The sequence below is a fragment of the Ambystoma mexicanum genome, chromosome 8, assembly GCF_040938575.1.
Source record: "Ambystoma mexicanum isolate Mex_15411 chromosome 8, UKY_AmexF1_1, whole genome shotgun sequence".
NCBI lineage: Eukaryota > Metazoa > Chordata > Amphibia > Caudata > Ambystomatidae > Ambystoma > Ambystoma mexicanum.
The window spans coordinates 1,652,495,672-1,652,518,565 of NC_090929.1; the positions used below are offsets into that span (position 1 = coordinate 1,652,495,672).

The 22,894-nt window shown below is 45.4% G+C and overlaps 1 protein-coding gene across 1 annotated transcript in view; it reads left to right on the top strand.

The window, feature by feature from the left end:
- Positions 1–22,894, top strand: part of HSPA12A (heat shock protein family A (Hsp70) member 12A) — a 392,947-nt gene that overhangs the window by 314,259 nt on the left and 55,794 nt on the right. The window contains exon 7 of the mRNA XM_069611919.1: positions 14,319–14,490. Within this exon, the coding sequence (XP_069468020.1) occupies positions 14,319–14,490 (172 nt within the window). The remainder of the gene's footprint in view (positions 1–14,318; positions 14,491–22,894) is intronic.

The following is a 22,894-nucleotide window of genomic DNA, read 5'->3' on the forward strand; positions in this document are numbered from 1 at the left end:
GAAAAAGATATTCCCATGCCTAAGTACTAAAGAATAAGAATGTAACATATATGTGAAAACAGCATATACAGGAATGTGTGTATTGTTATTACAATGGGTAACACAAGAAATGAAGTGTGCTTCTTTTCTTTCCGCTCCGGTATGTTAAAACATTGGGCTTCATTACAAGTTCACCGGCACCCTTCTTTCCCCGACCAACATGGTTTGCCTGGCAGAGCCGCTGTGCCCGACAGGTCTGACCCTGCCGGGCACAGCGGTCACGGCAGGCAAAGTCAGTCGTCACCGAAGCACTTGGGTAACAACGGTGCCGGTGCTTCTGTGTCTCCACTCCCATAGAGTCCTATGGGAATGGGGATTAACAAAATTACTGGTGCCTGACAACCCAGCCCCCAGACTTGGAACAGCCCAGTGACACCAGGAAGTCAGGCGCTGTTCATTTTTTATGGGTCAGGCGGCAACCTGCTGGTAGCACCGGCAGGATTACCGCCGGACCTGTAATGAGGCCCATTGTCTCTTGAGCCTTTCTAAAAAGTTTCAGGATAACTGAAACTCTATTTATTCCTTATCAAATGTTGAAAGATATTGGTCCTTAATTTAAAGTGCTTCTGTGCTCTTAATTCTCCTTGGCCATTGAATGAGCCTGCATGCATGGAACTTCGTCTCTTGCTTCACCATCGGTAGCTGCAGGAGGTGGTCTCAGTTTCTTCTTTATACGGTTGAATGTAGTGCAAATGCAGCCAAGCTCACCTTCCTTTTAATTTAGCAGCTGTAGGGGCAATGTCTTCCACCTCATATGGCCCTTCAAAACGGGGCATACTCCAAGTGCATACAAACCCTCGCATCAGCAACTGGTCTCCTATACACGAACTGGGTTGTTCCAATCAATCCTCTGACTCAATGGTTGGGATGTTTTGTCACTTCTCTTTGACCCCTTTCTCCGCTTCTTGACCTGTTGAGACATGAAAGAAACACTTGCAGTCATTGTTGTTAGGTAATCGTGCATCTCATCACCTAGTGTCTTCGCTACACTATGGGCATCAGTTTTTAACCTAGTTGAAGGAGCAAAGGGGGTTCTCATGTGACACTCAGTCACCAACTCATGAGGAGTTAGATGGTGATCTGAGCAAGGCTGATTTCTTAGAGCCTACAAGACAAGGGGTAGGCAATGTAGCCCTTCTTTAAAGTCATTTTTATTTTTACAATTCTCTATTGTAATAGTCTATTTAATCTCTCACAGATGCCACTCGCCTGTGGATGGCAAGCTGAGGAAAATGTATGCTTAATGCCTAATCGAAGAATTATTTGTTCAAACAATTCATTTACAAAATGTGGTCCATTGTCATACCACAAGACCTCACACACCCAATCTAGGAAACACCTAACGTACAAGGAACCTGGGAGCGAAGGTGGCATCAGGGTGAGTGCATGGACCTGCCTTATACCCTTCAAATCCTCCCTCATACAAATCTAACATGAAACAAAACTAAAATCAACTTTTAAAACTTCTGTACAATGCCTGTCTTCGAGAACCGCGTGGAAGAGAACACTGAACGAGACGCGTTCCTTCAGATCATGTGAAAACCTCATCCAATCAAAACAAAACTATGAAAACAATGTAACCACGGCTCGGCTATGAACGCGTCTCAGGGACGCGCTTTATATTCACAAAACAAAGTTAAATAAACCAGTTCTCTATCCCAATAAACAAACGCAGGACTTTTAATCACCTAACTACAAACCCTACACATTTTAAGTTAAGTGGGAAAGCTTTTTTTAAAAATATATATATTTTTTAAAAGTGTCCTAAATTAACTTGAAATACTCACCTTCCCCTAACTAGCAACCGCACTGAATGCCACATCTCGATGTATCATAATTTGTGAGAATGTACCCTTAACTTTCACACCGCTTTTCAATCGCGTCAAAACGCTTGAAAGAAATTAAAGGTATGCTATCCCCAAGTTTGTAGTGTTTTGGGGCATGGTAAAATACACCAGGAACAAATATCTAGGGAATGCTGAGTCCTACATGGTTGTCATCTGACCCTATAGGGAAGGTACAAAGCCGATGTTCAGATCTTTAATTGGCATGTGCATGCTTATTTTACTCCTTTGTTTCACTTGTGCATCCATTGGCTTATGCAGGGATCTGCAACCTTTGCCAATACAGATTTTTTGGACTTCAACTCCCATCGGCCCCAGCTAGCATATTTAGTGGGAAGGGATCTTGGGAATTGTAGTCCAAAGCATCTGGAGAGCACAAGGTTGCAGATCCCTGGTCTAATGTTTCTAAATTGTAAACGTGTATCTCCTTATCTTAATTACACAAATATTCCCCTTTTTCAATTATCTAATTTTGGGCGGAATATTTCTGCAGCTACAGACTGGGGCATTTTGGTTAAAAGAATATATATATAGCCACGTTCTTCAGTAACACCAGTCATTTTTACTCAATTCAAAGGGACTGCTTTTGGCAACATGAGAAAGTTGGTAGGCAGGAACTGTAACCTATGTTTTGTCATTATAAGCACACCTCAGCCGCAGGCACACTTCCCACTGAGACATCTTACTTGGTTTATAACCTACACCTGGAGGTTGAATGCTGTTCTTTGCTGCAGGCACATTACCTCCTGAGCTATTTTACTCTGGGTTTGGAACTTAATGGGATCTCTGCAACAGCTATATTAATCACTTAGTTATATTATTTGGAAGGGGCATTGATGGGATTGGAACCTGTACTTTTCAGATTTCTAACACAGGTCATCAGCAAATCTGTAAGTGCCTAAAGAAAATACAATTTTTAATAGCGACCTCATGAACTACTGATCCAGCTCAATGGTTTTCAATTGCAAAATGCAGGGGAGGCCAGAGACGCAATCAAAATATTGAGAGCTTTGCTTCAGCTCACCTCTCCCCAGCAAACCACCAGATGCAAGTTTGTCTAGGAAATGAAGGGCAGTGACTATGTTTGCACTTTCTGTACTCAATCAAAACGTGACCGCATCATTTGTTTAATGAGCCTTTTAAAGTATAAACATGACATGCACTTCGAGTGATATGCACTTCGAGTGATAGTTGATAAAGTATTTGGACAAAGCCGAATATCTCAGTTTCAGGTGGAATTCAGCTAAATACTTAACTTTGGTGCACCCCTAATTAAGACACAATCAATATTTTATTGTCTGTGGAACCTTGGGACTTCTATTTTAATGCCGTTCTCTCACTTGACCATATTGTGTGATCATGGGCAACCCCTTTATTCACCTGCCACTTATGTGCTAAAAGTATAAACAACATGAACCACTTGCCCATCCCCTGTCTAAAGAGATACTGATAATTCATATATGTGTTTAATTTTGCCCAAAGAAACCATCTGTTTATTCATATAGGGATCCAGAAATGCTGTGTAAAGTGTTCCCCTTCTGCATACTTTATTCTTTTCACTAGTGCTACTAGTAAGAAACTGTCAAAACTGGATTCCTCTACCCCTTTCTCCTCCTCACCTGGGTCTTCTTGTATCTCCTCCAACCTTAATGCTTCTGTCTTCTTCCTAGTTCTTACGCTTTCTCCTGACTTCTTCTCCTTTTTCTGACGTAAGTAAGGACGCGCTCCCTCGGTGGCCACCTTGATCTGGGTGTTTTACAGATCTTGGGGAAACCCGAGGAGCACGCCCTTCGTGCTGGGAAAAAAGCCCAAAGGCAAAAAACCCTGAGAGATCGTAACTGTCCGTCTGTAGATGCGGTGAGTGCTTGTTTGAAAGTATCTTTCAATTGTCCTTGGAAACAGTACACAATTTCTCCAACAATTCCTCCGATGGAGTTAATGATGGGTTAAATATAGAAATCAGAGTCCAGTAGTTTCCACAAAAGAAAGAAATAGGTAAGAAAAAGATAACGGGGAAGAAATAGAATAAGGTAAGACTTCCGATACAGTGGACGTCGGTAAAGTAAAGAGAAAAGGCTGAGAGAGATAGCCGATGTAGACACATATAGGGAAATAGCGGCAGACACAAAGAGAGGTCAGCGCTATGTGTATGAACGAATAGAGAAACAGAACCAATCGCTACCTTACCTTAACCTGAAAACACCCACGTGAGGGAATAAGGGTGAAATACATACAGAGAAGGGAGACAGGGAGAGAATTAGCTCTGAACTGCAAGTCGCCTCTGGAAACGAAACTGGCAGCGAACGTAACGAAGTCGATACAACGCGCTAAGCGCCAGTTTGCATCGTTGTTTATAGTTCCCGGCGGCCATGTTGGAAAAACACTAGACCTTCAACCTGGAACAATCAGAACCATGTTAGTGGTATTTCCACCTATACATGAATTTCCAGGGCTGGTGCATGACAGTATGCCCCCTTCTATACCTGCTTCCTCCAGGCTTCCCCGGATTCCGTCGGTGGAAATGTTGAACCAGTCGAGGGGCATGTACATGTGATCTGGGTTCCCATGTTCTTTCAGCAATCGGATATCCCTTCCAATGTATCAGGTATTGAAGAGTTCCCCTTCTATAACGGGAATCAACCAATCTGGCCACTTCATACTCCTTTGGTTCTTCGGGAGGGGCAGTAATCGGGCTTCTTCTTGTCCTCTTGTAAGGATCGTCCTTATGAGCCTTTAGAAGAGAGGAATGAAAGACCGGATGAATTCTTCTTAAGGCGCTGGGTAGTTGTAACTTGAATGCAACTGGATTGATCCTGGATAGAATGCGATATGGACCTATAAATCTGGCTGCAAATTTACCCATATGGATCCAACGAGGTAAATACCGAGTAGAGAGCCAGACTCGATCTCCTGGTTTCCATAATGGATTGGGGCTTCTTTTGGTGTCGGCTGACACCTTGTACTTCCTCCTACTGTCTTCCAATGCTCGCAATGCTTCTTTGTGTGAGACCCTGAGATCCGTTAACATCCCTTCAATGGCTGGTGTGGATATCTTAGATCTTGGAGCTATGATTCCTGGTAAGTGATGAGGATGGTACCCGTAGGTACATTTGAAGGGACTCATCTTGATAGCTGTATGATAAGTGTTATTATAGGCAAATTCTGCCATGGGTAGCAAAGAAGCCCAGTTGTCTTGCTCTCTATTGCAATAGCAACGGAGGTACTGTTCTAAATTGGCGTTCAGTCTCTCCGTCTGTCCGTTTGATTGAGGATGATACCCCGAGGAGAGAGCTCGTTGAACTCCAAGTTGATGACAAAGGGAGTCCCAAAATTTTGAGGTAAATTGGGTTCCTCTGTCCGAAATTATGGTTCGGGGTAAGCCGTGTAGTCTTATAACCTCCTTGAGGAATATGGTAGCCGTTTCGGAGGCAGAGGGTACTCCTTGTAACGCTACAAAGTGGGCTAGCTTTGTGTAAGAATCAATCGTTACCAAAATTGCTGTTTTACCATTTGAAGTTGGTAGCTCTACTACAAAATCCATCGAAAGGTCTTCCCAAGGACGTGTCGGTGCCTTGGCTTGATGTAAGAGTCCTAATGGTCTTTGACGAGGGGTCTTATTGATAGCACAGATGGGGTAAGTAGAAACATAGGAGGTGATATCTTTTCGCATAGATGGCCACCAAAAACTTCTGGATATCAGTTCATAAGTTGCCTTTTCCCCCTTATGTCCTGCCAAGGGTAGATCATGACAAAAGTGGATGGCTTGGTTCTGAAGAGTTGAGGTGGGTAGAAATAGTGCAGACTGGCGAAACCATAATCCGTCAATGTCTTGCAATTGATAGGTTTCTCTTACTTCTTGTGTGAATTCTTCCAATCCACTATGAACTTCTTGTAGAAAAAGATTTGCGATCATATAAAAATGATGCTTCGGTAGGATTCTTTCCCTCTGTAATTCTGGCTTCTCATTCTCCCAGCTTCGGGATAATGCGTCTGCAACACTGTTCTGAGATCCAGGGATGTAGGTGATTTGGAAGTCGAAATTAGAAAAGTAATATGCCCAGCGAGCATGTCTCGAATTTCTACACTCCATCTGTTGGAGTACCTTCAAGTTTCTATGATCTGTGCGGATCGTGAACTGTTGCGCTGCCCCTTACAAAAGGTGTCTCCATTCTTGACAGGCAGCTCGCATAGCTAATAGCTCTCTCTCGAGCACAGAATAATTCCTTTCGCTTCCCGTCAGGGTGCGGGAGTAGTAAGCTATGGGGTGTTCTTCCCCTTCTTGATTCTCCTGTAATAATACTGCCCCCAAGGCACCTCCGGAGGCGTCTGTCTCCAGGACAAATGGTTTAGTCTGATCAGGTTGTAACAAAACTGGAGCAGAAGTGAAGCGTTTCTTGAGGTTCTTGAATGCCTCCTGTGCTTCTGTATCCCAGTGAAAAACTACTCCCTTTTTAAGGAGTGAGGTTAAGGGCAAAACCAGGTCTGAAAAATTAGGGATAAACCGACGATAAAAATTTGCCAGACCAAGGAAGCGTTGAATTTCCTTAACAGAAGAAGGATCTGGCCATCGGTCTATTGCCCGGATCTTGTTAGGATCCATTCGTACCCCATTGGCGGCCAAAATAAAACCGAGGTATGAGACTTCGGAAGCGTCGAAGACGCACTTCTCTGGTTTAGCAAAGAGGTGATTCTCTAGTAGTCTCTGTAGAACCCTATTAACCTGAATTCGATGTTCTTCCAAGGATGGTGAGAAGATCAGTATATCATCCAGATATACTACGACAGATGTATATAGAAGATCTGCAAAGATCTTGTCCACAAATCTCTGAAATATCGCCGGGGCGTTCACTAATCCAAATGGCATCACGCAGTATTCGAATAACCCCATTGGTGTTCTGAATGCAGTCTTCCACTCATCCCCTCTTTTAATCCTTAACAAATGGTAGGCCCCTCTTAGGTCGATTTTGGTGAATACTCTGGAATTCTGGACAGCCTCGAGAATATCTCGGATAAGGGGCATTGGGTATCTGTCACGGATAGTCAGGCTATTTAAACCCCTGTAATCGATACATGGGCGTAACTCCTTTGAGTCCTTTTTAGATATAAAGAACAATGATGCTCCTCCTGAAGACCTTGATGGTCGGATCAGTCCGTTCTCCAAGTTGGTATCTAAATACTCTTTCAGAGTAGCCTTTTCTGCTAAGGACAAAGGGTACATCCGTCCAAATGGAAGAGAGACCTCCTCCTTGAGGTCTATGCTACAATCTTCTTTTCGGTGAGGTGGGAGGAGTCTAGGGTTTATATCTTCAAACACCTTAGAAAAAGTCTGGTAATGTACGGGGATAGAGGAAACAGAAATGTGGGATAGTCCTTTGAAAACGCTAGCTTGGACTTCAACCTGGAGTCCCTTCATGCAATGTTCTCCGCAATATTCAGAATCAAAGCTGAGTTTGTTAGCTGTCCAATCTATTGTGGGGTTATGACGTCGTAACCAGGAGATACCTAGTATCAGAGGGAAATGTGCCGCTCTGATGACATCAAAGCTAAGGTTCTCCGTGTGGTGTCCCATTCCCAATGAGATAGGAACCGTTTCCATCGTAATAACTCCGGAAGATAAAGGACGTCCATCTACACCTTCAACTGGGAGAGGGGTTGTCTTCTTTTGGAGTGGAATTTGGTTTTCTTGGGCCCAGTTGACATCAATGAAATTTCCCGCAGCTCCACAATCTAGCATGGCTAGTACAGGGATATTCTGTTTCAAGTTGTAGGAAAACAAGACCTGAAATACCATTAAACGGTTGTCTTCTATTCCTTCCTGACTGAATCTGGTAAGATTGCAAGGGTTTGAGCCGTTGTCCCCACGATCTCCCTTGCATAGACCTGGGGTCTGTCGTTTCCCTGTCTTCTGGAGGGAATTTCAGTACAGTCCTTGAGGCTGTGTCTAGAGGATCCACAGTACATACAGAGGTTCAGTTCTTGTCTTCTCTTCCTTTCAATCCTGGTTAAGGGTCCTCTGGTAGATCCTATCTGCATCGGTTCCTCTAGGGTTGGGCGCTCTCTTCTTCCTTGTGGAGGACTATACCTTTGGACATAGCCTCTTCCTCTCCTTCTCTCCAAACGTCGCTCTTGGATCCGAAATTCGATCTGGAGGGAGAGGGTAACTAGTTCACGAAAGCTGTTGGGACGAGCTACGCGGGCCAATTCGTCCTTCATTTCTTCGTTCAATCCCCTTCTGAAGATTGTTTGTTGTGCTGTATCTGGCCAACCAGCGGATACTGCTAGACTCTGGAATTGCGCAATGTAAGCTTGAAGGTCCTGATTTCCCTGCCTTACATCGAGGAAAGCTTCGTATTTGGTATACTGGACCTCCGGACGTTCAAAACGGTCTTTGAAGCCCTGTATGAATACAGCGTAATCATTAACCAAAGGATCCTGGTTAGTGACCAGGGGGGTCGCCCAGGCCAGAGCACTACCCGCTAAGTTAGCAATGATAAATCCTATCCGAGTTCTTTCAGACTCGAAAGCTCTAGGTCTGAAGGAAAAATATACTGCACAGGCATCTAGGAACTCCTTTATTGTCTTGGGGTTTCCTTCATATTTACCATATGAGAATGGCATAGGTGGTAGATCATCTCTACTCTCTGTTCTAGCTGCAGCCTGTTGACGAAGTAGAAGGTTCTCAGCATGTAGGGTTTGCATCTCCACTCTGAGTCCTTGTATGGCGTTGCACATCTCCTGTATCTGTTCCGGAGACGCCATAGGTTTGATTAGGCGTTGTATACTGTCAAAACTGGATTCCTCTACCCCTTTCTCCTCCTCACCTGGGTCTTCTTGTATCTCCTCCAACCTTAATGCTTCTGTCTTCTTCCTAGTTCTTACGCTTTCTCCTGACTTCTTCTCCTTTTTCTGACGTAAGTAAGGACGCGCTCCCTCGGTGGCCACCTTGATCTGGGTGTTTTACAGATCTTGGGGAAACCCGAGGAGCACGCCCTTCGTGCTGGGAAAAAAGCCCAAAGGCAAAAAACCCTGAGAGATCGTAACTGTCCGTCTGTAGATGCGGTGAGTGCTTGTTTGAAAGTATCTTTCAATTGTCCTTGGAAACAGTACACAATTTCTCCAACAATTCCTCCGATGGAGTTAATGATGGGTTAAATATAGAAATCAGAGTCCAGTAGTTTCCACAAAAGAAAGAAATAGGTAAGAAAAAGATAACGGGGAAGAAATAGAATAAGGTAAGACTTCCGATACAGTGGACGTCGGTAAAGTAAAGAGAAAAGGCTGAGAGAGATAGCCGATGTAGACACATATAGGGAAATAGCGGCAGACACAAAGAGAGGTCAGCGCTATGTGTATGAACGAATAGAGAAACAGAACCAATCGCTACCTTACCTTAACCTGAAAACACCCACGTGAGGGAATAAGGGTGAAATACATACAGAGAAGGGAGACAGGGAGAGAATTAGCTCTGAACTGCAAGTCGCCTCTGGAAACGAAACTGGCAGCGAACGTAACGAAGTCGATACAACGCGCTAAGCGCCAGTTTGCATCGTTGTTTATAGTTCCCGGCGGCCATGTTGGAAAAACACTAGACCTTCAACCTGGAACAATCAGAACCATGTTAGTGGTATTTCCACCTATACATGAATTTCCAGGGCTGGTGCATGACAGAAACATTAGTCAAAAGTACAATGTCCAGCCCAGAAACCCACTTCATGTGTTAATATGCATTTTTTATTGAAATTTGAATATTATTCTAAGTCGGGAAATCGAATAGTCACCCAGTCAGTGCCTTTTCAAGGTTTGTGTTGTGCAGTCTGTGAGACAGGCACGGTATCAGGAGAGACGGACTCGAGGATAATCATTTCAAAAAGTTTATTTACTAAAGTTTCTGGGTTGGTGTAATACCACTGGGAGGATAGCTCAGTGGCAAAGTGCGCTCAACGTGCCCTCATTGGAAGCAAGGTGTCACTAAGCATCACAGGTTAAATCCCCGGGTCCGCGCTTAGAAACCTCTGGGTGTTTAAGCGCATTATAAATACGCAACTAAGATGGAAAAAAATCTATTAAAAAAGGAACAATTCCTGTGACAGCGCCTCGATGCCTGCGGGCTGTGTGAGTGCTTTAAAAATGCAAAATAAATAAAATAAACTGGCCCTAACACTAAAGGGATGTTTCCCTTAACTGATGTTTCTAAAGGCCGTCGAAGTCTGGAAGTCCAAAATAAAAATCTGTCTGTGTCTAAACCTATGCTCATCCTTACTCTTTGACAAAAATGTGTTAGGAAGTCTTGCAAAAGCAAAAAGTGGTGGTTCAACAAAAATAGGAAACCAGGATTGGTTTCAGGTGGTCTTCTCACCTTTTGAAGGTTGGTCAGCTTAAAAAAGAATGGGCTCAATCAAAAGGGACTGTCCATAGGACCTTCACAGTTCAAGCAATGCCAATGTTCTTAATGTCTTAGGGTTCCCTTCTTCAAACTTCAATTCCTCCGATAACACCAAATAATCAAGATTCCACTTTGATAGGCAGCTTAGGGTTACCTTCCCCAGACATGGGCCAATTCAAAGTCCAAATACAAGTTCAGCTCTTAGGCCTCTCAGGGTTGCCTTCCCCAAGTTCAGGCCCCTCTTGGTTTGCAAAACACTAGTTCAGTTTGACAGGATGTAACTTTCTTTCATATACAGTTCTTTCAAGGGGCAGCATTAGAGACTTTCGAAAATGCCAGGTTCTGTGCTCCTCCTAGGCGCGACCACCGTGAGCTTTAACCCCCTTTTATTTCTTGCTCTTAACTCTTTACCTTCAGGGGCTTTCTGCACCCCTTCTTCTTCCCCCTCTGTTTTCTTGACTTCTTTACTCATGCCCACTGGCACCTTTCTTTCCTTCTCTTCTAATGCCCACTGGCACCTTTATTAACTTCCTCCCTGCACATTTTACATTCTGCAGGGTCGCTAATACCCTCTTTATTACAGTTGTTTCACTTTGTGCCCCCCGCGCGCTCTGCTTTCCTTGCTTTCTCTTACTTTCTCGATCTTGTCACACTTCTTTCAATTTATATTGCTTTACTAGTTTCTTATCCTTGCTTTCCTCTTTTCCATTCTGTGCCACTTTATGCCTTCCTTTCACACACTCCGCTTCAGTCAGCCGCATACTCCAGAATCTCTTTCCTTCTCTTACTTTCACGAGACTCACCAGTGACATGCGGTCTCTTCTGGTTGTGTGGGCCTGAGATCAGGGTCTCACCACCTGCCCCTCAGACAACCTTGGGGCCGACACAGTTCTCAAGGGAACAAGCAATGTTCTGACTGCAGTGTGCAGTGTGCTTCGCTCCAGCTCAGTGGAGACACGACTCCCTAGCCACGCTGCAGACCCTCACAAACACTGGGCCAGCGTCTCGACATGCTGTTCTCCTCTGGGCCGTTGATCTTGCTGCTCTCTGCTCCTTGGCTTTTCTGGTCCAAACAACATCCCAATCTCGCTCTCACCTGGGTAGAACCACACCTTTTATAGTTGAAAAAACAGTCACGTGGAGTCAGGTGTGAGTGTTAATTAGTAAATGCCTGACTCTATCAGTGAGACAACTTAAGTACTTTCTACAACCGATTTCCCTTACACTCCCCATGTAATTCCTATAGGAGATCTTCACTACTCATCCTCGTATTTGTTGGAATTGGGAGGGGGTGGTGGAAGGGTTTTGGAGGATAGATCTCTTTCCCCCTGTTATATCAGGGAATCGACAATGGGCATAGATAAATCCTTTAGTCTGGCTTTCCCTCAGGGGATGGTTGCCCCCTGCCATATTTCTGATGGTTGATGATACATGCCTGGGTTTTGATGGTGTTCCCTGTGGCTTAAATTGGTAGTGGATGACAGGATATTGACATCCAACTCCTGGCTTGGTTTTAGTTGGTTTCTCTTCTTTCCCCAACTTTGGCAATTGCCCCCCTCCCCCTTGGGTCATTAATAACGGGATCTGATTTAGGGAAAATGAGACCTGGATTAGGGGGACAGGAATCAACGAATCCCATGAAGGCATCCAGGACTTCCTTCTCCTCTTCTGTTGCTCCATCAGAATACTGCGTCTCGCCCGGGACATTCCCACAAAGGCGACCCCAGATTCCCCTACCCAGGTGATTGTCCCGATTGTCCCTCAGTCGTCCTCCACAGCATTGTGATCCAAGATCAATGGCCCTCCCCTGGCCACCTGAATAGAGGATACTAAGGGTCTTAATGGGGGAATACCCCAAGGTTTCTTACAAGTCCCATTCTACACAATTGAATGCCTTTTTGGCATACAACTTTTGCCAAATTCCGTGTTTGTCTTCTTTCTCTAATATGCATCATACTCTGCACCCTAGTTTAGTTGAGGGTCAGATAATAGTGCATTACTTAAGCCATCCTGGTCCTATTGATTAGCTTATGAAGCTAATGTTCAAAGCTTGTTGCCAGTTAATTTTATAATAGCCGCTTCATTCCACATTGCTCATTCACTAGGTCTCTAATCTGTTGCCCATTGCAGGGTCTTTGGTTGGTTGAGCTATTAAAATAATTGTGTCCACAAGACAATAATCTTGTTTCTTCTTAAATCGAACAGTAAATTAAACAAAACTGCTAGTTTTCTTATCAAGAGCTTTTAAAAGTCATCATGAATTCCACCGACAACTGTAAGGAAGGCATAGTATCCAACAGTAAGACAGACACAAGTGATCACAGTTCAAGGGTGTTTATTAAACTTCAATTGGGTTGGAAAATGCCTGTCTAATCCCAAAACTAAAGATGGGAGCAAGCTACAACTATCAGATAACGCAATCCTAGTAGAGTCTGCCAACATAAGGGCATATACTAATAAACCTATTGCCAATCCTTAATTCTAAATACAAATAGTGCACGAAACAAAGAAAAGTGTTCAAGGAATGTTATGCCAGGATATTCAAGCCGTTGGCTTCCCTTCTCCATGTTTTCAGCACAGGACAAGGCGGCACATTCGAGATTAACACACTTTCTGGCTTCTCTAGCACGAGGATGCAGTTAAAAACTTCAACATCAGGGCCTTCTGTGCCAAAGTCTCTTTGTCATTCAAAGTCTCTTATTTCAGAGGGCCTGGTGTAACAGGACAAACATTAAAGTTGCTTTCTTCTTAGCATTTCACATATACAACTTCTCAGGCAATTTTCTATTCACCCCGGGTACCCCTCTGCCGGGCTCAGATCCACTTTAACACAAAAACCTTCAATTGGTCTCCCTCCATCGGGCTCGGATCAAATTTATATACTTTTCCAAACCTTCTTTACTTCATCAAAATCGAAGACTTTCCACCGTGCGAAGGATTTTGCTCAACCCGTCGCAAGACCACTTCCATACACAATTACTAATTCTCTTCTTGGTATAACGTGAGGTTAACTTTTGTCACTTCTCAGCTGGATACTTTAAACAGACCTTCGATTGAGCACCCACTCTGTTAAAGCGATTGTTTCTTGTTTTTAAAGTTCAATCACTCATCAGCAGTTCAACTTTACTTGTGTCTCTTATTACATGCATGTTCACAATGTTCGTCCCAGCTTTTGCCATACAATGGTGCTGCTTGCAACCTTGGCTTCAACAGACAGGTCTTGTATTGGTCTCCCCAACTTACTGGCTGTGTTGATTTCACTGATGTTGCTTTGTTCTCGGAGCCAAGGACGGTACCACGGCGGCTGTCATCTAATTGCCTGACCTTGTCTGACCAATGCATTAGAACATGTCGGGTATGCGGCTCGGTTGTTAGTCTGTTTTCTCCCATAGCGGGCTGTCCGTGTGAAAGTGTTTGTGTTGTGAGTGGGTTGGGGGTAGAGTTCCTAAGTATCCTACCTGGTAGGATGGGGGTAATGGTATTATAGGGAAGAGGATACTGCGTCCCACCATCCAGCGTCCCACTCCCCAAAGACCCCCTCACCCAGATGATCCTCCAGCACTGGTCCACCCCCAGGCACTGGATCCAAAAGCGGTGGCCGTGTCCTGGCCACCTGGATGTCAGATCCTCTGGGACTAGTGTGCGAGACAAATTCTGGTTTCTCACAACTTATCTGAACATGGCGAATTAGAGCTGAAAAACAAAAGAAAATGTATTACACATGCAAGAATGTCATTATTATTATAACTTGTGTTATTTGTAATGCTAGTAGCAATGTTATTAGTAATGGTACTAGGAGGAGGAGTGGCACCAGTAGTTAAAGTAGCTCTACATAAATTGTTGTTCCTCAGGAAATGTCCAATAAAATGCATTAGAATAATTGAATGCTATGGAATGTACAGTGATGTCATCTATATTTAAGATAACGATTGCCAACTATAGAACCCTCCAAATGAGGGCCACTTGAGAACCCCTTCAAGTGACGATGACTTCTCTCATCTTACGCGTCTGCTAACCCGTGTTGTTCTGCTTCTCTGCTTTGTTGCACACAGGCTGGTATGGCTTCGCCTGTCAACCCGGAGCAGCTGATCATTGCCCTGGAGCCCGAGGGCGCGTCCATCTACTGCAGGAAGCTCCGCCTCCACCAGATGATTGACCTGGGCAGCAAAACCGCCTTGAATGGCTACAGTCCCACAGACCCAGCCACTGCAGGATTCACACAGGGTATGTCGAGTATAAGTTTCCGGGCACATGTTGAGCTATCAACGGGCAGGATTTCACACTGTATGCAGCATTTGCGTTTGATTGGTAAATCTCGCTATCCTATCACCAGTGCTTTAAGTGGGGTATGAAATTGAGGGGGGCCCTCATTCATGGCCGTGGCTTGCATGCTGGGTATGATCTAAGACTTGATGGCCGTGGCCTAAAGACGAACATGTAAAAATGGTCTGGCCTATATAAGTGCATATTGCAACACCGTCTGCTTGGTACAAATGAAATAGATAAGCCAGCCTGTCCACCCAGCACACACTGCATAAATAAATAAACCGGGTCCTGTATCCAGTGCACAACCAGGATTATTTATTTATGCAGTGTTTATCGGATACACCTGCAAACACCTCTACCACAGCTTTTCCCTACTTATCTCTCTTTTTCATCAATCTGCTCTTTTCTCTCCTTCCCAGTTTCCTTTCCTCTTTTATCTTCCTCTCTACGTAGTTACCCCCTTTGCGTTGCTTGTTTTCACCACTTTTCATTTTGCTCCTTGAAAGGACATGGTTTATTCATGTATTTATGCATTGTTTGTCGGATACGCGTATCCAACAAACAATGCATGAATAAATAAATTAACCACGTTGTGCGCAGAGCGGGAACAGACCACGACCCAATTTATTTATTTATTTATGCAGTTTGAGGGATGCACGTATCCGACAAACAATGCATAAATAAATAAACCGGGTCTGTTCAATCTTGGGCTCTGTGATCGAATCTGCAGCGCACAGCCCCCAGGTTCGCCGAGGGAGCGGGCATGATTCTGCCCACAGGCAGCGAATGGACTGTAACTTTGTCTCCTGACCCCTCTTGAGGGGTCAGTAGAGGAAGGTACAGTTTGTAGATGCGGCAGTGTTTCCTGTAGGCAGCTCTGACTGACAGAAGTGCCAGCCAGCCAAACAGTTTGGGCAACGCTGGCTGGCACTTCTGTCAGTCACAGCTGCCTTTTTCAATCATGGTGGCGGGCTCATCTCCGGTCGCAGCTCCGGCTTTGGCGGGATAATGACCCGCTGCAGCATAGTGAGACGGGGCCCTCAGTTTTTGGAGACTGCCTGGGCTTGGCCCTGGCTGGCCCTGGCCCACTTAAAGCTCTGCCTATCACACTACCACTCTGTGATGATTACCTTGGGTGGAGCAAAAGTGTCAATAAAAAGTGGGTGGAGCTAAATCCTTGGAGAGGCAGAACCCACACTAACTATATCAGGGTGGGGATAATGTCCCATCAAATGTGTGTAGGTTGGATTGTCACTGCTTTAAAACTGCCTATGTGTATTTGGGACCGCACGTGATGTGCTATAGAGCATTGCATGCCAATGTAGCATTGACTTCTGCAATGCAGAGTTATCTATATATATCTGCCAGTACAGGTCACTCGTGGCTGTCTCTGCCTTTGAAATCTTAGTGGTGGGCACACCAAGCAGATGCTAACATGCTGCATGTACAATGCCATCAGTAAAAACTAGGCCACATCATTGTTAGTTTTTATTTGTTCTTTATTACAGGAGGACCACACCTGCATGCCCATTACACATCCTCCCTTTGACTAGGGTGCTAGAGGGGAATGCTGTGGTTGGTGGCATCGAACAAAGCCCATGCCAGCTGCCTGGGCTCGGGTGTGGTCTCCTAGAGATTTGCCATTTGGAGACCTCCCAAACTTGATTGCTTGAATGGCACACCAATGGCCCATTTAACTTGCACCTACTGACCTCTGACAGTCCACAACATATGCATTTAAAAAACAGATGCCCACCCAATTGGATGAGCCAGGCTTGCATAGCCCAAGCCTCGCTTTATTTAGCTAATCCCACAGGATCGATTATTTCGAACAGGTTGCAACAAAGTGAATGGGTGTATTATTAAGAGAGCAATAAACCAGGCCAAGGAATATACGTGCAACTATTCGACCCGAGTACATTCCACAAATCGCCTGGTGCCCCCACAGAGCCGGGTAACATCAGTACCTGCTCCTACCGGTCTCAGACACCTGTGCCTGTTTGCCAAAGCCCTGCTTCTCACCTGTGCATTAGGGGGCAAACCGTGCTTGTCTCATGCCTCACCTGAACCCAGCCCCTCCCAATTCTGAGCCCAGCCCCTGCTTGTCTCAAGCCTCACACCTCCCTACTCGGAGGCCAACCCCTGCTTGTCTCAAGCCTCACTCCTCCCTACTCGGAGGCCAGCCACTGCTTGTCTCAAGCCTCACCCTTCCCTACTCGGAGGCCAACCCCTGCTTGTCTCAAGCCTCACTCCACCCTACTCGGAGGCCAACCCTTGCTCATCTCATGCCTCACCCGAGCCCACCCTTCCCTACTCGGAGGTCAACCCCTGCTTGTCTTGTGCTTCACCTGACCTGACCCCACCCCTCCCTACTCCGAGCCCACCCCCTGCTTGTCTTGGTTCTTATCTGTGACTTCTCAAGCCTTTCTTGCATTACCCCGTCCTGGTTAGCCCTTATTTCGTCAATATCCACATTGTGCTTGTCCCTTGTGGCAACAATCTTGACTTCTAGCTTGCCTCTTTTGAGTGGGTTGCCAGCTGCCATCTTGCCTCTTCTGACGTCAATGCCTTCATGCATGTCTCCCTCGTGACATTGTTGGCTACTTTCTCGGTGTCATTTGCCTGTTTGCCTCGTGTGTGACATCATTGCCTACTTCCTGTGTGCGCTCCTCTAATATGATTGCCTAATTCCTACTGGTCTCTTTCGTGACACTGTTTCGACTAGACACTGAGTACCAGTGGCAGAGCCGGGGGTGGGGTTGGGGGGCTGCTGACCTCCTGGTTGCCCCAGGTGCCCGGTGCACCCGCCAGCCTCCCGCTGACACCCTACTATCCGCCTCCAGCACCACTGCTCTTTCACTGCTGAATACTTGAGATGTGGAGGTGAGGCAAAGGGTATGCTTGCCTCCTGTCTCCCTGAACAGCGATGGCAGAAGTTTCATTTTGCCCTTGTGTGAATTCTGCAACGTACACCAAAAGGTTAATAAAAAAAACAACAATAAAAAAAAAACATTCAGTGGCCTGTTCTTCTAAATCAGGTGGGAAGGCGGAGATTCTGGTCCCGCTCCTGATGTGCTCTGGCTTGGTAAAGTGTTAGCACGCATCTTGCAAAATTAGCAAGTCCTGCTCACTTAAAAGTGAGAAGGTCGCCTCATTGTTACCTTGGCCTTGATTGGGAGGCAGGTCAGGCATGGGAGGAGTAGGAAATACAAAAAGCAGAATGCTGCAAAGACAGCTCAGCAGGTTAGGTGACCGTTTTCAGATGTATATGTCAGGAGCGGATTGTAAATGCTTCACTTTTTACCAATTCCTTCTGCTAAATGTGCTGTAAATTGTGTTGTTTGTAACTGGGGATAGGTTCATTCCCTCGCTTTGCTCCGAGAGCAAATGTCTGCCCCTGTAGCAAAAAATAGAAATTTGTTTCTGCCCTGCCACAAAACATCAAACGTTGGCACCCATGCCGTTGGCCATGTCCTTCTTGTCTCTTGCGATGCCATTGCCTACTTCCTGCTTGTCTCTGTTGTGAGACCATTGCCTGTTTGTCTCTTGCGATGCCATTGCCCGCTTGACCCTCTTGTGGCACCCTTGCCTGCCTCCTATAATATCCGTTCTGGGGTTGTCATATATGGCATTGATGCCCACTTTCTGCTTGTCTCTATTGTGACATTGTTGCCTGCCTCCTGCTTGTCTCCTATGGCATCTGTTCTGGGTTTGTCATACATGGCATTGGTGCCCACTTTCTGCTTGTCTATTATTACATCTGATTCACTTTTAGTTTTGCTCTTAGGTGGTAATTTAGCGCCACCTGTAAGCTGAAACTGTTGCATTAGAGTACAGCAAGGGTGAAATGGTATATGAGGAGGGAACTTGGAGGTGTTGTTTGGTTATTTTCCCACCAATTGACTGCCCATGTCCATGTTACTCCCTATGGCCATTCCCACCCACTCCCTGCCCCCTCCCCACCCAAAACACATCCTGCTGGGATGTCTTTGAGCTCGGTTTATCAAACCTTACAATCAAACTTTGAGCTCAAAGGGCCTCATCACGACTTTGGCGGTAACCCTTAAATCCGGCGGTAGCGCTATTACCGCCAGATTTAAGGGTCAGCCAAAGCAGGACTTTGGCGGATTTCTCCCCAGCTCTGAGCTGGGGGGAAATCCGCCGAAAGTTCGCGCTATTACCGCTGGCGGGATTTCCCGCCGGCGGTATTAGCGCGGGAATTTCCCCATTGAGCCCAATGGGGAATGGGGCATTCCCGAATGGGCTCAATGGGGAATGGGGATTGACATTACTGCCGAACTCGTGATCCGGCGCTATTAGCGCCGGGGAGTTCGGCGGTAGGGCTAATACCGCCCGCGCTAATAGCGTTACCGCTACCGCCCAAGTCGTGATGAGGCCCAAAGTCTTTTAAAGTACTTTCTGAAAGTTAATGCCTTAATTGTAGCTGTAAAGGTGATACTGGTGTAATACAAATGTCTTAACCAGACCTGCATACAACCACTCGCTTTATAAGCACTATGTGTATCCTTCACTGAAGTCCTGTTAAAATCCAGCACTGGCAAAGCCAACAGATTTGGCTTGTCTATGTATCAGGGATTTGCCAGGCACTGCTATTATATGGCCAGGACTCTAATAATTGTGCATGTGCTACCATAAATAGCCAGTTAATACCACTATGGCAGTGCCTTGTGAGTGCCTTTCCCATGCCTACACAAAAGTAGTACTAGCAGTTTGTCATTTATATAGTGCTTTTATCCCATTAGCATGGCCTCAATGCGCTTGTGGGGGTGAATGTCCTTGGGGGGGCCAGAGTCCAAGGTATGAGATTTCTCAGAAGGAATAATATGGGTGTGCATATTAGGCCGAGATCGGGAGTTACATGAGCTGGCTGTTTCCCAGTAAGCTACCCTTGATGGTCATGCATGTGGATAGGATGTTGGGGATGGTCAAGAGTGTGCGAGTTCAAGAGGCTAGTTATGTGTCCAGCTAGGCCGAATTCTGTCATAGATTGTCGCTTCATTCTGATGGCAGAGATGTTGTGCTTCCTGTATTACTGCTGTATGGAGGCGAATGTGTGCAAGTAAGTGTCTGGTGTCCACCGAAGTGATGCTTGACTATGTATCTGGAGCGCAAGTCTTAGTACAAGTAAGCAGTGGTACAGAGAAGACAGTTACATTGTGGAGTTACATATGATCACACAGAGCTGTGCACACAAAAGGCAGGGATGTAGATTAGAATTACAGAAAGGCTTGAAGGCAAGATATACACTATATACACAATACTCAATATACACAATATACATCATTATAAACAATCGACATAGAGTAGGTAACTACAGACGCAAAAGAGATTTGCCTACTGTAATACTGAAGCGATGGTGGTGAGGAGTTTAATCTTGTGAGGTGATCAACCAGCATTTGGCTTTTTGTTTGAATAAGGAAGGAGAGGATCCGGACCTAATAGCTAATGGAAGCGAGTTCCAGAGTTTGGAAGCAAGGACTGGAAAACTTGCACCGCCTGCTTTCTGCAGTTTGTATCTGGGGATGGACACGCAGTGTGCTTGGGCTGATCTGAGTATCCGTGTAGGCATGTATTGAGAGAATCAGGAGGGTAGGTAGATGGGGGCCTGATTGTTCAAACATTTGTGAGTGAGGGCGAGAGATTTCAGTGATATTCTTTGTGCTACTGAGAGCCAGTGTAAACTTCTCCTTGTTTCAGAGATGTGTGAGGATCCGGAGATGTTAAGGGCTGCTCTGAAGGAGTTTATTGAGGTTGTGTTGGTTAGTCCCCAGATATAAAGCGTTGCAATATTCAAGTTTGGCCATAACCAGTGTCCTGGCCAGAGTAATGCAGTTCGGGGTACTTAGAAAGGGGCGGCGTGCTGTGATGAGCTTACATATGTAAGCAGATGCAGAGATTACAGCATTCGTTTGTCTATTGAGCGATAATGTGGAGTCAAGATAGCTTCCTAATGTTTTGGTGTCGCTAGAGACATTAATGGAGTTGCCGTCAATGTTGAAGGTTTTGAAAGAAGGATCAAGTCTATTCAGTCGATGTTGGGGACCTAGGATGAGAAGCTCTGTCTTGTCATCGTTGAGACATAGCCCATGTTGGGCAATCCAGGCTTGGATGACTTGATAGACATCATTAAGGGCTTTAGAATCCACCATGTGGTCCCCCGTGATGGGGATGACTATCTGCGTGTCATCAGCATAGTTGGTGTAAGTAACACCCAGATAGTCAAGTAGGTCGATGTTACACGTAGCAATAATAACAGGCACGTATTTTAAAGCTCATGAGAAGGAATTGACCAACTTCCTAAACTATGCTGAAGAAACCTGCGTAGGGAGCCAAACAAGATATGGCCGACGACAACCGAAAATAGCAATGGACTTCTGGAACTGTTATGATGCGCTAACTGATGGATCACCAAAACCAAAGAATGGAAGGATGACGCCACAGTCCAGATGTGGCCACAGGAGGCAATAAACTAACAGTATGGAAATGTTTGAAGGCCTTAAAAACAGAGCATGAAATACAAGACATCAAAATGATGTAACAAGTGAGTGGCACAAATGTTCAAAACAGATTAATTGAATGGGCCAAAAGGAATGACAAATTAAGAGAAATCGCACACAAATTCACAGTATGACATTGCAAGCCTTGTCCTTAATGCTGCATTTGTTATTCATTAGGGACTTCTTAAAAATAGAAAAACAGCACTAAAAACTGCAAAATATAATGTTTATTTAAGCATTTTTTTTGTTTCCAATTTTCTACTTCAATACATGTTTCAATTATTAAACCTTAATAGGTTGAAAGTGTTGAAAAATTGTTTGTGATAAAATACAAAAATAAACCATCAGAAATCTTGGAAAAGCTATATTTACAGTAAGTTTTGTTCATACTAAAATATCTGATAAATATGTAAAAGAAATGGATGAAAACCTGTATTTTCATATTGATCTTGAATGAAAGTTGGAAGATATCCTCATTATTGACATTTGCTATCGGATCGTTGACCGCGCAGCTCAACTGCCATCGTTCACATTTGCTAGACTGACATGGCAAACTGTGTGTCACGCAGCTCACCTGCCACGATTGTTCACTTGTGTGAGACTGACATGGCAAATGGTGTACCGCACAGCTCATTTCCCGCCATTCTTCACTTGTGTGAGACTGACATGGCAGTGTGCCGCACAGCTCATCTGCCGCCATTCTTGACTTGTGTAAGACTGACATGGCAAATGGTGTGTCACGCAGCTCACCTGCCACGATTGTTCACTTGTGTGAGACTGACATGGCAAACGGTGTGTCGTGCAGCTCACCTGCCACGATTGTTCACTTGTGTGAGACTGACATGGCAAACGGTGTGCCGCGCAGCTCACCTGCCCCCATTGTTCACTTGTGTGAGACTGACATGGCAAACGGTGTGCCGCGCAGCTCACCTGCCACGATTGTTCACATTTGCTAGACTGACATGGCAACCTGTGTGTCACGCAGCTCACCTGCCACGATTGTTCACTTGTGTGAGACTGACATGGCAAACTTTGTGTCACGCAGCTCACCGGCCACGATTGTTCACTTGTGTGAGACTGACATGGCAAACGGTGTGTCGCGCAGCTCACCTGCCATGATTGTTCACATTTGCTAGACTGACATGGCAACCTGTGTGTCACGCAGCTCACCTGCCACGATTGTTCACTTGTGTGAGACTGACATGGCAAACGGTGTGTCGCACAGCTCACCTGCCACGATTGTTCACTTTTGTGAGACTGACATGGCAAACGGTGTGCCGCGCAGCTCACCTGCCGCCATTGTTCACTTGTGTGAGACTGACATGGCAAACGGTGTGCCGCGCAGCTCACCTGCTGCCATTGTTCACATGTGTGAAAGTGACATGTCAAATGGTGTACCGCACAGCTCATTTCCCGCCATTCTTCACTTGTGTGAGATTGACATGGCAGTGTGCTGCACAGCTCATCTGCCGCCATTCTTGACTTGTGTAAGACTGACATGGCAAATGGTGTACCGCGCAGCTTGCCTGCCACCGTTGTTCACTTGTGTGAGACTGAGATGGCAAACGGTGTGCCACGCAGCTCACCTGCTGCCATTGTTCACTTGTGTGAGACTGAGATGGCAAACGGTGTGCCGCGCAGCTCACCTGCTGCCATTGTTCAATTGTGTGAGACTGACATGGCAAAGGGTGTTCAGCGCTGCTTTCATTGTATGGAAGTAAATACAGGGGTGAACAATTGATGCACCTCTGAAAGTCGAAATTTTCGCTCAGTGAATTTTTGCCGTATTCTCCACATTGGCACGTTTTCAACCTTTTAGTGTGATACCCGTTGCGGGTAGGATG